This window comes from Achroia grisella, unplaced genomic scaffold (genome assembly GCF_030625045.1).
Source record: "Achroia grisella isolate CSIRO2021 unplaced genomic scaffold, CSIRO_AGI_Agris_v1 utg4646, whole genome shotgun sequence".
NCBI classification, from domain to species: domain Eukaryota; kingdom Metazoa; phylum Arthropoda; class Insecta; order Lepidoptera; family Pyralidae; genus Achroia; species Achroia grisella.
The window spans coordinates 213,558-229,930 of record NW_026712876.1 but is presented as its reverse complement, the minus strand read 5'-3'; the positions used below and the strand labels follow the sequence as shown (position 1 = coordinate 229,930).

Here is a 16,373-nt window from a genome sequence, read left to right as displayed (position 1 = left end):
TCGTTCGATAAAGTTGTAAAGTCCAGTTGCGATAACAGCTTTATAGTTTGAAAAAAAAAAACAGTACCACTACAAGAATTATAAAGTAACTAATAAAAAAAATGGAATACTACGACCGTGACTATAGTATTGTGCTGTAGCCGATTATATACCTGTTGTTATTGAAAAAGGCATAATATCGTAATAAAATAGTATGATCATCATCATTTCTTTATTGTCGTTTGTAGTTTCGACATATAATTATAGTAGGATACATTGATATTTTTTAACAAGATCATAATGTAAAACAAATATTGCCATCTGTTTATTAAAATCCATGTAATATAGGTATTAAAATGCACTTATTCCATGAACCCCTTCATAGGATGATTACATCTTAATACCTCAACTATAAATAAGTAATTTTATCGTAGTTTTGTCAAGATCTTAAATTAAATTGTATAGGGAGGTAGCTATATGTAATCACGTACCGATTAGACATCTGATACCGTAATTATTACAGGAACGGAAGATATCGGCAGGTGAAGCCGGTGTACAATAAAAATATTTATTTATTAACATTATATATTAAGAAATTATTTATAGATATTATAAATTAAACATTTCGAGTCGTTTTAAATAAGTTAGGGTAATTTGTGTATTACCTTATTTCGAGTGAAGCCGCAGAAAATATCTAGTGTACAATAAACATCTAGAAAAATTAATGACTTAGTATTTCGAATTAAATAATACTGCGATTACATTATTTTAATATAACAGAGTACAAATTAATTATTTTTATTACACAATATTTAAAACGTGTACTTATTAATCTAAAATATAAACATTGCACGTTTGTTAATCACACTGTATAACTAAATAATAATTATTTATACATATATTCATATGCATCCTAATAAATTGTTGTTGTATAGTTAAGATGTATCAAATTAATAGGACCTATAACGTTTAGCGCTAAAGAGGATTTAAAATGGTGTAACATATTCTACTTAAGAAAAATAGAAATAGACACATTTTTTTATTTGCCACAGACTAGACCAACAGCCATGCCTGCCATAAAAGATGCTAGAAAAACGTGTGTTTCGGTCGCACGATAATGATCATCTCCTGTGAAATTATTATACCAACGTTTTGCTTTCACTTCTTTTTTCTTCAGTAAATTTTCAGCTTTATCCATTTTTCGATCCACGAATCGTTCTACCTATAACAATTTATTCATATAAATTATTACACATTATATTAATTTGTAAACTAGGTAACACCTTTATACGTTTTTTATACTTGAGGTAGCTACACTTTATTAGTCCAGCGACTTCGCCTGATGAATTTGAGATACCGTCTACCTTTAGGTACACCAAAATTCGTTAAGATCCGTTCAGACGTAAAAAGATAGCAGACAGTCATACATACTTTCGCATTTCTAATATTAGTATGGAAATAACTGTTTTTACTTCTGTAATCTTATTATTAATATTATAAATGGCAAAGATGACTGGATGTTTGTTACTCTTTCACACTCAAACACTATTGAACGGATTTTGATGAAAGTTTACAGTCATATATCATACGTCAGAATAAAACAGGCTACAAATTTCACGCGGGTTATATCCCGGACTTAGCTTACTATAAACAGTATATTTGTCAAATCGTCAACGTTGTCAACGGCCTTAGTGATATCGTCTTACTTCAGATGGTCGCGCATTCGGTTCCTCGCAAGGTACAAACATTTGTATTTATGAATACGATTGTTTTATGAGTTAGGGTGTTTTCTATGTATTGTATATTATGTATGTATTTAAAAAATGATATTTATATTAGTTGTCTAGTACTCATAACAAGCTCTTATTAGCTTGGGACTACATAGCACTGTGTGGATTGTCCAGTTTTATTAATATTATTATAAATATGTCAATATTTATTTAGTTTGAAATCCTATAGAAGATAGATAATATCATATAAGTATCTACAACTAACATTAGTGTTATATGTTAACACATAGGTGTTAACATATAACATAACATATAAATAGTTGTGTGATTATGGTAAGTGTGGTAGGTTAATTTATTTTCTTTTTCCCTACATTTTTCAAGATTTTCTTTCATACAAAAATTGTCGTGGTAATTTTCAACAAAAAATATGTACAGCCGAATATGATGGTCTTATATACAATCGGCATTTGATTTTTATTTATATAGCTAAATTATGATGTAGTAACCAGTGAAGGGCAACTACATTAAATTTTACTTCAAGCTGAATAGACGATTGGATTCAATGTGCAAAGTTAGTCATTAGACATTAGAGTATATTTAGATCCAATTTCCAACTGAACTCTAGGTTGCACCATAAAAGGAGCGTCAGGAACATACCTTTGTCGATATGGCAATTGATATAGTTTTAGAAAGGAAAATAAAAAATGTAATTCCGTTTTAGATCTCTAATATCATCTATAAATACAAGTACGATATAAAATGAGAATATAAATAACAACCATTTTAATAAACAAGAATATAATGTAACAGCATTACTTTATGACAAAATTTAAAAAAACAACTGATGAAAACTACTTGTTTTTATGCTATTGGTTATGGTACTCGAAACTAAAAGCTTTATAACCGCAATAGTAACCTATTTATTTATTTTTAATTAAATATCTAGCCATTTTTTGACATATGACACGCCATATTATATTTATGTAGGGCGTGCCCATTTACATTTTCCTAATGCACCATGGATTTTCAAAACTACTTTTGTTACAAATGTTTGTACTATCGTCAACATAAAATGTCCAGCACCACTTTACTTTTTACAGAGCTACAATTTACAAAAGAAAATTAGTTTGGCGCTAAATGTTGTCTTTGTGTACTACAGGTTATGGACTCAATTATTGATAATCACTATTCACAATTGAAGACCTTTTCAAAAATACCTACATTAATTATTTAAATGTTATCTTATTATGAGAATTTCTTCCAAGTGGTGTATATGCATAATAGTTGCATAAAACGTTGTTACCCGATCTCCATCATACTCATCCACGGTAGACCCGTGGATTTCGGTAGGTCCCAAGAGTTTTCCAGTTCATTTCAAGGACTACATATTTATTATTAGTTGTGGATTAGCTATCCTTAGAATGTGAATTGTTCAAATAGTGAATCAGAGGACCTTAGTCTCCAATCAATAAATTTGAGCAACAATTGTGAGTCAACATTCATAATAATCAGACCCTCAAAATATGAAAAATAGCCCTTCTTGACTTGCCTATATTTTTGCACTATGCGTGACTCCGAGCATCATTAGATAATTATGCACTTATTAATCATCTGGTCCGTATAACGTAATGAGACAAATTGTCGTTATGAAATGTTTACTAACAATTACTATTCCAATGTGTATACTTAAATTAAATTTGTAATTTAAGAAGAAGCAATGCCAAAAAATAATCCTCCTGTGAACCCTGCTGAATAATATGAATTGGTTTTGACAAATGATAACACCTGCAACAAAATAAATAATATTAAATGGAAACATGAATAAATGTAACTCGGACTTTTTTAATTATCCCTAACCATTTTAGTGTGACCACAAAAATATAAGTAATTTTCCACGGAGACATCGCAATTTCAAGTAATTTAGCCTAACAAATCAAGTTCGGATTTGAATTTCTTTTATGAATATCAATAGAATAAATGTTTCGATATCTAGTCTTCTAGCGTCTTTTTAATAGAGAACTTAATGATTAAGAATTTGCATCAGTATTTAATAGAGATTCAGTTCGTATCATCCACAATAAAATAAATTAAGATTTGGTATAATATTTGATTTAAAGATATAATTGCTAATAGGGTAGAAAAAGAGTGAAGAAGAAAAAGAGTGTAGACGTGAAAAAGAAAAACCGAGTAATCTGAAATTTGTGGGTGTAGTAGGTATATTTTATGTCTTTATTGTATTGTCTAAATATACATACTGTTTACCTTGGTGAATATGTGTTTTCGATAATTAAAATACGAGTACAGGTAGGTACTACTCAGTTCATAGCATGGTAGTGCATAAATTAAAAAATATATATTGCATTTTACAAAATAAAAAGCAGAAAAAGATATTATTATATGTAATATCTTAGATGGGTTGAAATTAATAATTAAAGCTGCTTAAATGACAACAACGTAAATAGGCATATATGACGTGACTCACATTATTGAGGAAAGCTAAATTATGCTGATTTATACAATGAATACCAACCGTAGAAGAATACCACGAACATTTGGTTAAGATAGCACAGATTGTCATTTAGATAAAAATACAATTTATTGTTGGGAACAGTGATTCAATGATTACGGCGACAGTAATAATTGGCACTAGTTTAGAATTATTTTTGGCTCAATTAGTTTCTACATAGGATATATGTATTATTGACAAATTTTCTTAGCAAATAAAGTAAACCTTTAAGTTACTTTTATATGAAGAATTGCCAAACTCTGAAAATATTTCATTCCCTATATGATATGTCATTACTCAACTTGAGAACAATTTGCAGTGCTGTCTACCAAAGTAATTCATTGAGTTCAAGTATTTGGTAAAGCTATCCCAAATTGCTAGGTACTATATATCAACAGTTTTACTGTACTTACAGTTTATGATTAGTTTCAGTATCATAATCAAGTAAATACTTCTGAAATAGGTGCTTACAGGTTATTATGTTTAAATATTCACTAATTTTTTAAAATATGCATTAACTGTTGTAAATAAAGATACTGTACAATAATAATTCTACCTTTACCTCATTTATTTAGTTGTTACACAAAAATGTAGCATTGTTAGTAGTAAGTAAACCTTAATATTATACAAGTCAATTGCACCAACTCAATTATGTGTGAAACTATAGACATAGTGGTATCAAAAACAAAGTCTGCCTCAATATTATCCAAAATCATGGGTATGAGTACCTCTGTCTCGGCTATTTCTGGTAAATAGCAGCTTGAAACACAGCCATCAAAACTGTGTTCCAGTTTGACCGGTGAAATATTTATAAACTGTTATATATCTTTCACCGGTACAAAGTATAAAGTACCTTAATTCACAGGAATTTCAACATATGAGGAGTGCCTCACAAGACAATGTGGTGTCTGTGATGTTGTTCATAGCAACAGGTATATTAGCTATGTAGGCCACACTCATGTTGGTCATCAATTTGTTAGTCATTTTGGTTAAACAAAAAAATTAAGTACTTCTTAGATCATGCCATTATCTACAGCAAAATTATGTCAGGTAATTCAGACATCTTTAAATTTTAATTTATGTACTAAAGTGGAAATCAGTATATATACTAGTACTTACTTTTTCAAACCAATCTGGTGATTTCCCTGTTGCTTCCTTTTCAATTTTGTCACTGATTTTATCAACTCTCTTGTTTATTTTGTCCCAGTTAATATCAATGTAGCCTTTTTGGCTTGCTATATGTAGCAATATGACTCCTCCGCCTATACCGACAGCAGCAAACTTCCCAATTTTCATAGTTATGAAACCAGTTATCCTAATTAAAAAAATATTTTATAAAAATTTAGCATGTAGGATATAGACATATAATAAAAATATATTCCTTCAGAAGGCTATTCTATTATTACCTCTTTCTTAAAAATATGACATATAATATTTTTCAATTTTTAACATAGAAAAGAAAAGGTTATTTAATAAAAATTTGAAAATAATTTAGTTTTGATTTTAATTTGAGACTGTCTATGCAAACTGGTTTATAGTGACTATGGTCTAACTTACTTTTTATGGTAACAAAATTGATGAAGTATAGAATCAACAAATAACGGAATAAAAAACAAAGGAATAAATTATATTACAAAAATATATATAAAGAGAAAAATATATCTACAACAGAAACTGGATTTACAAACATTGTAAGGACATACAAATAAGGATGCTCTATCAATAGTTATTAAAAGTAGTATACAAATAATAATATGTATATTATTTTGTTTATTATTCCTAAAAACTTAATGAATATTAAGTGATAAAAATATTTAAAATAAGTAAATCTAGATAGCATAGGCAATATGAAATCACTCTAGACGAATACATGTACTGTTGAAAAAGTAAAACAATTTTGAGAAATAGCTGTGGTTTACTGATCTCACCTTAAGGTGAGACTTGATTTCTTAATTCAAAATAAAAAGCCGACATAAGTATATAATGCTAAACCAGTCTGTAAATGTGAAACAAAAATAAAATCAAGATTACTTGCGCTATAATATTAATTATAAACACAATGAACATTGTGCATTACATACCATCCTGACGCAGTGCCTAAAATTAGTTGCTTTGTTGCGGAAGTTTTCCCAATGTCTGATATCGCTTTTTCAATAAAATTTTTAGCGTCATCTACAATCTTCTTTGCATCTTCAGAAGCATCATCAGTTTTCGGTTTAGCCATCACGGTGAAATCAATTAAAGTATTAAAATCGTTTTAAACAATAAAATTTATATATATCAGCACTATTAGTCGTAGTAATGAGTAATACTGACCATGTACTGACTGAGTACCAAAGAATATACTACTCTGAGTACTGACTGACATATAGCATATAAATGTCATAGCATATGATGTCGAGTTAACTCAAGTTGGAAAAAAAGGGCGGGAAACACAAAGTTTGGCGGTCGTATTTTTTGAGTAGTAAATTATTAATATTTGAATATTGATCAGATAAATTGTAAATAGTGTATTTTTCATTACATTCATTTATCTATTATTCATTAGTTTATTAGTAGCAGCAATATTAGGTAAGTCTCTGTATTTTATTATATATGAACCCACTGGAGGACCCCGGGGTACCGCCCCCGAGGTCGCTCTACACGTAACTATAAGTAATAATGAAGATTCCATGGACACAGACTGTTCATTTAATTTATCTGATCATTCGGGTACAAAACGTAAGCATTAATCTGCAATAGCGAATATTTGCAAGCATTGCAATAAAAAACGTAGGAGGAATCGAGGTGCTGACACTAGTAAAAATAAATATTCATGTCTATGCGATGATTTTAATGAAAAGAAAGAAACTTCAATACATCTTTAGTAAATAATGTGGATAAACAAGAAACTTCTAACCCTGGTTTAATAAATAATCACGATAATGATTCAACTCGCCCACAAACTTCTATTAGTAGAGTTTACTACCAGTCCCATGATGCTGCTCCATTCATAGTTCATATTCAAAAGATTCTGTCTTCACCGGATGCTAAACTACACTTCACCCTATAGACTTTGGCCGTTATCTTAAAAAAAGCTTTTACAAAAATGTTGTTGTTGATGGTAGTCTTAAAAAAATTGGCAGGAATAGATTATCCATATCATTCTCACAATATAAGGATGCAAATTCCTTCCTAGATAGTGCAGATTTAAAGAAATATAACTATAATGCTTTCATACCAGCTTTTAACTTAACTAGAATGGGATGAATAAGGGGTGTCCCTGTTAACTGGTCTGATGAGGAAATCATAGAAAATATTTCTCTACCATTAAGATATGGTAAAATATTAAAAGTTAGACGTCTGAAGAGAAAAACATTTGTTAATGGGATATCTGAATTCATAGAGACAGAAACCATTGTCATTACTTTTGATGGACAGGTACTACCCAAACGAGTTTTTATATGTTATAATTCCATACCTGTTGATTTATATATTTATCCCACTATTCAGTGTTATAATTGCTGTCGATATGGACATGTTAAGAACCAATATAGATTTGTACCACGTTGCTATAAATGTGGCAAGGGCCATACTGGTGAATCCTGTTCTGTTGAAGAAGATAACTTTTCTTGCTGTTTATGCCAAGGTGGACACCAGTCAAATAGCAAACAATGTCCAGAACTGACTAGACAAAAGGCTATTAAAGAGACAATGGCAAAAAGCTGTGTATCTTATGCTGAAGCCAGTAAATTACACCCTCCTGCTAGGAAACCATATGCTGATATAGTTATAAACAGTTATAGAAAAGTCTCGTCAACCACCAAAACCAACATATGGTTTTAATCGTGAGGAATATGCTAATTTAATTAAAGACTACAGTCCACCTACTCCAGCAGATGGATGTGGTTATAAACAGCAAAATGAATCGAAACAATCAATTTCTGAAATAATAATAGCTCTTTTAAATTTGTTAACCCAGTGTAACTTCTTACAACCGTCCAACGTTGCTTCACTTACTAATTCATTTATTAATATCTTAAACGACAACAATAATGGACAAACAAGCCAAAGTTCTCCAGTGGAACTGCCGCAGTATAACTAAAAAAAAATCTGATTTGTTTTATTTAATTAATACTTATAAACCTTTTATCTGTGTTCTTCAAGAGACTTGGCTGAAACCGGTATATTTATTTAAGATACCTGGTTATGTCTGTCTCCGAGAATATAGAGCTGATGGATATGGTGGGGTTGCCATATTAATCAGGCATCCCTCAGCATTCAGCCATATACCTATTTTAAATCACAGTAATAACTTCTCACTTATTGCTGTTAAAGTTGATCCATCCATCCATATCAATCATCATCATCATCATCGCAGCCCGGAACACGTCCACTGCTGGACATAGGCCTCCCCAAAGATCTCCACGACGATCGGTCCTGCGCTGCTCGCATCCAATGCCTTCCAGCGATCTTGACCAGATCGTCGGTCCACCTTGCTGGAGGCCTTCCCACGCTGCGTCTTCCGGTCCGTGGTCGCCACTCGAGGACTTTACTGCCCCAACGGCCATCTGTCCTACGAGCTATGTGCCCTGCCCATTGCCACTTCAAAGTCGCAATTCTTCGGGCTATGTCGGTCACTCTGGTTCTTCTGCGGATCTCCTCATTTCTGATTCGATCACGCAGAGAAACTCCGAGCATAGCCCTCTCCATTGCCCTCTGAGTGACTCTGAGCTTATTGATGGGGCCCATAGTTAGCGACCACGTCTCTGTTCCGTAAGTCATCACTGGCAACACACATTGGTCGTAAACCTTCGTCTTGAGACACTGCGGAAATTTGGACGAAAAGATATATCGGAGCTTCCCGAACGCTGCCCATCCGAGTTGGATTCGACGATTGACCTCTTTCTCGAAATTGGATCTACCTAGCTGGATAGTTTGCCCTAAGTATACGTAGTGATCGAGTGTAGAATCTCCGATTTTTACGGGAGCAGGTACGACATCGACGTTTGACATAATTTTCGTCTTGTCCATGTTCATTTTAAGACCTACTCCTTGTGAGACTCTACTGAGGTCTTCGAGCATTTTGCTAAGGTCTTCCAGGGTCTCAGCCATGACCACGATATCGTCGGTAAATCGAAGGTGATTGATGTACTCGCCGTTAATGTTGATGCCCAGCCCGCTCCAGTCCAGAAGCTTGAAGACATCTTCCAACGCAGCGGTAAACAGCTTTGGCGATATAACATCGCCTTGTCTGACACCTCGCTGCAGTTGGATAGGCTTCGAATTCTGGTCGTGGAGGCGAACTGACATAGTGGCGTTTTCATACAAACATTTCAACGCTTCGATATATCGATAGTCAATTTGGCACCGCTGGAGAGACTGTAGCACAGCCCACGTCTCGATCGAATCAAAGGCTTTTTCATAGTCCACAAACGCCAAGCAAAGTGGCAGGTTGTATTCTTCGGTCTTCTGAATTACCTGCCGCAGCGTATGAATGTGGTCTATGGTACTGAAGCCTTTTCGGAACCCGGCTTGTTCGGGAGGCTGGAAGTCGTCAAACCTGCGCGCGAGACGATTCGTGATGACTCTCGAAAACAACTTATAAACATGGCTCAGCAGTGTTACGGGTCTGAAATTCTTCAGAAGCGATTTGTCTCCCTTCTTGAAGAATAGAACCACCACACCCCTTTGCCATGCTTGAGGCGTTTTGCCCTCGAGGATGACGGAGTTGAATAGCTTCTGGAGGATTCGTAGAACAGGTCTACCTCCAGCCCTCAGAAGCTCAGCAGTAACTCCATCATCGCCCGGCGCCTTGTTGTTTTTAAGTTGTTTAAGAGCCATACCAATCTCGTACAGGCTGACGTCCGGGATATCTTCAGTATAGTGTCGGGTTAATTTGGCTCTAGGGTCTTTCACCGTGTTGTTAACAGGTACCCGTGTTGTCGTGTATAACTGTCCATAGAACTTCTCAATTTCCCTCAAAAGTTCGGGTTTAGACGAAACGATCCTGCCGTCATCCGTCTTAAGTCGCGTCAGCTGGCTCTGTCCGGCAGCCAGATCCCTGTTAAAGACTTTTGAGCCCTTGTTTCTCTCAATAGCCTCCTTTACACAAGTTGTGTTAAAGTGGCGTAAGTCACGAGTCAAGGACTTAGAGATCTGCCTGCTAAGTTGCCGATACTGAGAAGCGTCAGTTGGAGACTGCAGGACCATACTTCGCCTTTCATCCATCAATTTTAGGGTAGAGATAGATATTTTTCCGGTTCTTTCTGCGCGGCGGGTTTTGAAGTGCTTAGACCAAGCCGCACGGACAGTTTCCACGAACCTGTTGTTGTAATCGTCCACGTCAACGCAGTCACCAAGGCTTTCGAAACGGTTTTGCAATTCTAGCTGAAAGCTTTCGGGGTTTTGGATCTGTATAGGTGTAGGGCGGAGCGTAGATTTCATCAGTCGGGATCGTTCGAGTTTCAGATTCAGATTCAATGTGCCTCTTACAATCCGGTGATCACTTCCAATTTTGACGGCATTGATCACAGAGACATCATTGAAAATCTGTCTTCTCGTTGACAAGATGAAATCTATCTCGTTTTTTGTGGCACCATCGGGACTAATCCACGTCCATTTCCGGTGTTCCGGCTTCCTGAAGAAGGAGTTCATAATAAAGAGGTTCTCCTTCTCCATGAAGTCGGCCAGCATTTGACCTCGGAAGTTCCGATCACCGATACCAAATTGCCCCACTCTCAGCTCATCACCGCTTCGTTTGCCCAATTTTGCGTTAAAGTCCCCCATGATAACGTTATAATGAGTCTTTGTACTATGTATGGCTCTGGATATATCCTCATACATAGCCTCAACCTCATCGTCGGAGTGCGTCGAAGTTGGAGCGTACACTTGGATGACCTTCAATGAATACCGTTTGGTAATTCTGAGTATCAGGTACGCTACCCTAGTCGACACGCTCTCGACCTTGATAACATTATTCACAAGGGACCTGTGGAGGAGGAACCCGACACAGCCTTGGGATGGTTGATCGCCCTCCCGGAAGTAAAGCAGTTTGCCCGATTTCAGGACTATCGAGTCCTCCCCCTTTCTTCGGACTTCAGATAATCCCACGACATGCCAGTGCAATCTGCTCAACTCTTCCTCCAGTTCAATTAACTTTTCGTCGGTCCGCAGTGTTTGAACGTTGTATGTTGCCAGGGCCGTTTCCATGACCGCTACCATGATCAAGACTAGCGGGGCCGCCGGGGACTGGGGGCCGGGGCCTTGGGTGTAAATTCATTTGGGGGGATATTGCCATAATCGCCACGCTTGGCATGCGGGTTGGCGATCGCAGTATGATGGTAGGTACTCAGTAGGACGCTGCTGCCCGTCCACTGGTCGATGAATCCCTTAGTCGCCTTTTACCCACGGGAAGAGAGGGGGTGGTGCTATTCTTACAGCGACACCACACGCTAAACAGCGACACCACACGCTATCCATATCAATATTCAATGAAATTAATTCCATAATTTCTACACTGCCTAAACCATTTTTAATTCTAGGCGATTTTAATGCGCAACATCAATACTGGGGTAGTTCAAACAATAACTGTTATGGTAATGAGGTTTTAGACATAGTAGACATTCACAATTTATGCATTTTAAACACTGGCACACCTACATGTCGTACAGCACCCAATGAAGGCATTAGTGCTCCAGATCTGTCAATATGCACACCTAATTTAGCGTCAACTCTCATTTGGCAAACACTAAGCTTATCCTTTGGCAGTGATCATTTCCCTATATTGATTCATTTTCTATTTAATAGAACAATAACAAATTATTCTCCAAGAATGAAGTATAATTTAAGTAATGTTGATTGCGATATGTTCCTTAATTTTATCACACACAAAATATGTCCACTTCCATTAATATCAGTAGGGAATGAAAATGAGTGTTCTGATGCCTTTGCAACATTATTATTAGAGGCAGCAGATGTTTTTTTTCCAAAAAAAGGCAATAGCAGGGGACGGATTGCATCACCACCTTGGTGGGATAATGAATGTACACTGGCAATTAAAAAAAGAAAAGAGGCAGAAAAAGCATACAACTTTTATTCTTCATGGGATAACTTTAACAAATATTCTGAAATTTTAAGAAATACTAAAAAACTGTTAAGAGAGAAAAAGATTGCAGGGTGGAAACATTTCTGCTCATCCATTTCCTCCAACACTAATATATCTCAAGTTTGGAGTAACATAAGACGGTGTAGACATGCTTTTAATGTTTCTAGACCTAATTCTCTTATGCCCAGTCTTGTAGAATCATTTTTAGACAGGCTAGCCCCTGCATTTGTTTCAGAAGATCTGTCTTTGGTTTACCTGATCCACCTCAGTTAAGTAATATGAATTACCCTTTAGCCTTGATGAATTGAAAAGTATACTATCTAAGGTTAGGGATTCCACTCCTGGTAATGATGGGATACCATATTCCTTTATTACGCATCTTGATGATAGCTCTCTTAACTATTATCTAAAACTCATCAATACTAAAAATAAAATTATAATAACCTTTTGAACGATGACGAACAAATTTCACAAACTCCTACAACAGAATGTCAAATAAGAGACAACATGTATAAGAAAAATAATAATTTAAATACACAACAAATAGAAATTGAATTTACAGAGAATAAAAATTATTTACAAAGTTCAAATAATCCGGATCACACCGATTTAACAGAAAATGTAGATTCTCACGATGAAACAACAGGAACTGTAGAAAGACCTGTGAATGGGAGGCCGCCGGCCCCCGGAGTGGACCAAGGATTACACATTAAATGAAACGAATGAAAGTATACTATTCTCTGAATTTTCTTATTTGACTGATGGAAGTGAAACTGATGAATACTGGCATGATACGATAAAAGCTGAAATTAGAGCATATGTTAAGAATGAAACCTGGAAAATAGAGGAAAAGAAAGAGAACATGAATGAAGTAGATTACAAAATGGTTTTAAGAAATAAAATTGGGCCAGATAATAAAATTAGTAGAAAAGCCAGACTTGTAGCACGGGGCTTCACTCAACGACCAGGCGTTGATTACAATGAAACGTATGCACCCGTCGCAAAATTAAGTTCAATCAGATCGGTTATCGGAATAGCTATGGAACAAGGTCTAAAGTTAAACCAAATGGACGTAACCACAGCCTACCTAAATGGTGAAATAGAAGAATATATTATAATGAAATATCCTGACTATTTAGAAGAGTACTTGACAGAAATACTGGTTAATGAGAGTGAAAAAGATGATCTGACTTTATACAATAAAACAATGAATATGTTAATGGACATAAAAAACATACCAAAAGGGAAAGTTTGTCGTCTTATTAAAGCTGTATATGGACTTAAGCAAGAGGGGAGGCAATGGCATAAAAAACTCGACATGGAATTGAAAAATGTAGGGTTTAAATCATCAAATGCCGATCCCTGTCTATACATACAGGAGAAAAGAGGAGAAAAAATAATCATTGCTATTTATGTCGATGATTTATTAATCGCTTACTCAAGTCCCGTTATACTAAAAGAAGTTAAAGACAATAAAGACCTTTTAAATTTAAAATTCGAACTCAAAGATTTATGTCAGCCGAAACGGCTGATTGGTATAGATATAACTTATGAAAATAATACAATAAAATTAAACCAAGAAAGATTTATTGAAGATGTTCTCAGAACATACAAAATGGAAGATTGTAAGCCTGTATCGACACCCATGGAGCCAGGCTTTATACTACAAAAGGCAGAAGAATATGAAAAGAAAAATATCCCATATAAAAATTTAATAGGTTCCTTTATGTACTTGGCAGTAGCTACTCGTCCCGATATCATGTTTGCTATTAGCTACTTATCCCAGTTTAATGATTGTTATGGAGAGGAGCATTTCAAGAGCGCTAAAAGAGTAATGCGTTATTTGAAAAAGACAAAAAACGTCGGCCTAACTTTTAGAAAAACTGGAGAAGATTTATATGGTATGGCGGACGCAGATTGGGGCGCATGTAAGATTGATAGAAAATCTTTTTCAGGTTACTGTTTCAAGTATGCTGGGACAGCCATAAGCTGGATGTCTAAGAAGCAAAGGAGTGTCGCTTTGTCTACAGCAGAGGCGGAATATACAGCCCTGACCGAAGCTGCGAAGGAAGCTATTCATCTAAAGGGTACATATAAAGATCTCGGTACAAACTATAATAACATAACAATTTTTAACGACAATCAAGCCGCCCTCAAACTTAGCCAAAATGCTATGGTGACTTCAAAGTCAAAGCACATTGATTTAAAGCTACATTTTATCAGAGACTGTATAGAAGACGGTACAATTGTAGTCAAATATCTACTTACTGATGAAATGGAAGCAGACATGTTAACAAAGGCTTTAGCTGGACCGCGACTGGAGACATTGAGAAGAAGCTTGGGGTTAACATAACCACGACATACACCGTGAAGAGGAGTGTCAGTACTGGCACGGTACACTCGATGGAAAGTTATATGTCAACGATATTGCTTTGTTTCCTGTCTTCTATTATTCCTATCAGATTGCTTTTGTAGACATATATCAAATAAAAATTATATTCAACTTAGATGCTGTTTTACCCAAAAACCCTCACACTTTTACCCCTGACGTTCATTTTGATATTAACATAGAAAAAGAACATCCTAATGTAAATGCAAAGTTTAATCAAGTAGTAAACTCTAAATGGGAAAGCCATCATCAAATTTATTGTGACGTATCCGAACACACATACAGGAAATGTTGGTGTAGGAATTTATCACTCACAATTTCATATAATTTAGAAAATTAAATTTCCACTAGAGACCTCTGTTTTTACTGGTGAATGCTATGGAATTTTTAAAGCTTTTTAAAATTTTTAATCTTAAGCAAACTGTTTTATTTACGGACTCTAAAAGTGCTCTTCAAGCTCTAATTAAATGTCCATTCAAATCATCTAAACAGTATTCTCTAATTTTTTATATCCGAGATATGTTGAATAGCATTCGTCTCAAAGGACATATTGTATCTTTCTTTTGGATTCCTTTTCACTGTGGCATTCGGGGCAACGAAAAACCAGATTTGCTTGCGAATGAAGCTATATTATCTGGAGATCTTTTTCCTTATAAAAACTTTTGCTATGATCTGACTGCCTTGTCTAAATCTTGTCTTCATGACTCATGGAGTCAAGATTGGACAATAAGTAGCAAAATTAAAGGGAAACAGTACTGTTTAGTCCAACCGTTTATACCTCTTAAACCGTGGGTTTTCAAATTACATCTTGATAAAAGATCAACTAGTGTTTTGATTCGTATGCGAATTGGTCATGTTTGCAGCCCTGAACATTTAACAAAACTACGTATAAAAGACAATAATATCTGTGAATGTCGAGAAGATGTGGGTGATCTAAATCATGTTGTGTTTTCCTGCTCCTCTTACGATCGTTCTTCATTTATAGAGACACTCATCTCATTAGAAATTCCTTTTCCTTCATCCATTGTATGCCTATTAGCTCATCCTAGTCCTATAATTTATAAATCTCTTGCGTCTTTTATTTCCCATAACAACATTAAACTTTAAAACCCATGATCACTAATTCCGAGTATATTCAAAATTGAACCCGTTCCTTTCCATTGTCCCGTCTCGTTTCCTGATTTTAGTGGCATAATAGGAAACACTAGCCTCTTGCCAAAGAAAAAAAAAAAGTATGGAATCACTTAATTGAAATTGGATTTTGAGCACTTAACTAGTTAAGAATAATAAAAATGGTACCTTTGAGAGGTCAAACTGTTATAATATTTAATAATAAAGGTATCCCGGATTGAGTGAAGGAATAAGAAAAAAAATATGTTTCAAAATTAATTAATGTTCGGGGTAAGTTAACATAAGTTGACAAACTTACAGGAAAGTAATTTAATGTTATTTTTAATTATTATTATTATAATATTGAATTAATAATGAAACGTATTTATGGAAATTTTGACTAAACTATAATCATGAAATGTTTAACTCCAAGGTTTAACAAGACAGAAAAATACCATTGAATGTCACTTTGACAATGACTTTTCTATGTTTACATTTTTGATCTTTAATTTCAACTTGGGCTATATATTTCCTATAACCTCTTGATTGAGTAGTATATATATATATATATTA

The 16,373-nt window shown here is 34.7% G+C and overlaps 1 protein-coding gene across 2 annotated transcripts; it reads right to left on the bottom strand.

Moving 5' to 3' along the window:
• Positions 1 to 204: 204 nt before the first annotated feature.
• On the bottom strand, positions 205 to 6,498 carry LOC131845397 (FUN14 domain-containing protein 1A-like). Of its 2 annotated transcripts, none has more exons than XM_059194454.1 (3): positions 6,297 to 6,498; positions 5,335 to 5,530; positions 205 to 1,201 (listed from the first exon to the last, which is right to left on the bottom strand). In XM_059194454.1, the coding sequence occupies exons 1-3, from the start codon at positions 6,437 to 6,439 to the stop codon at positions 1,019 to 1,021; spliced, it is 522 nt and encodes a 173-aa protein (XP_059050437.1). In that variant the 5' UTR covers positions 6,440 to 6,498; the 3' UTR covers positions 205 to 1,018. The 2 variants fall into 2 exon arrangements, with proteins under 2 accessions (XP_059050437.1, XP_059050439.1); XM_059194456.1 differs by lacking the exon at positions 205 to 1,201 and adding an exon at positions 3,288 to 3,494.
• Positions 6,499 to 16,373: the final 9,875 nt, after the last annotated feature.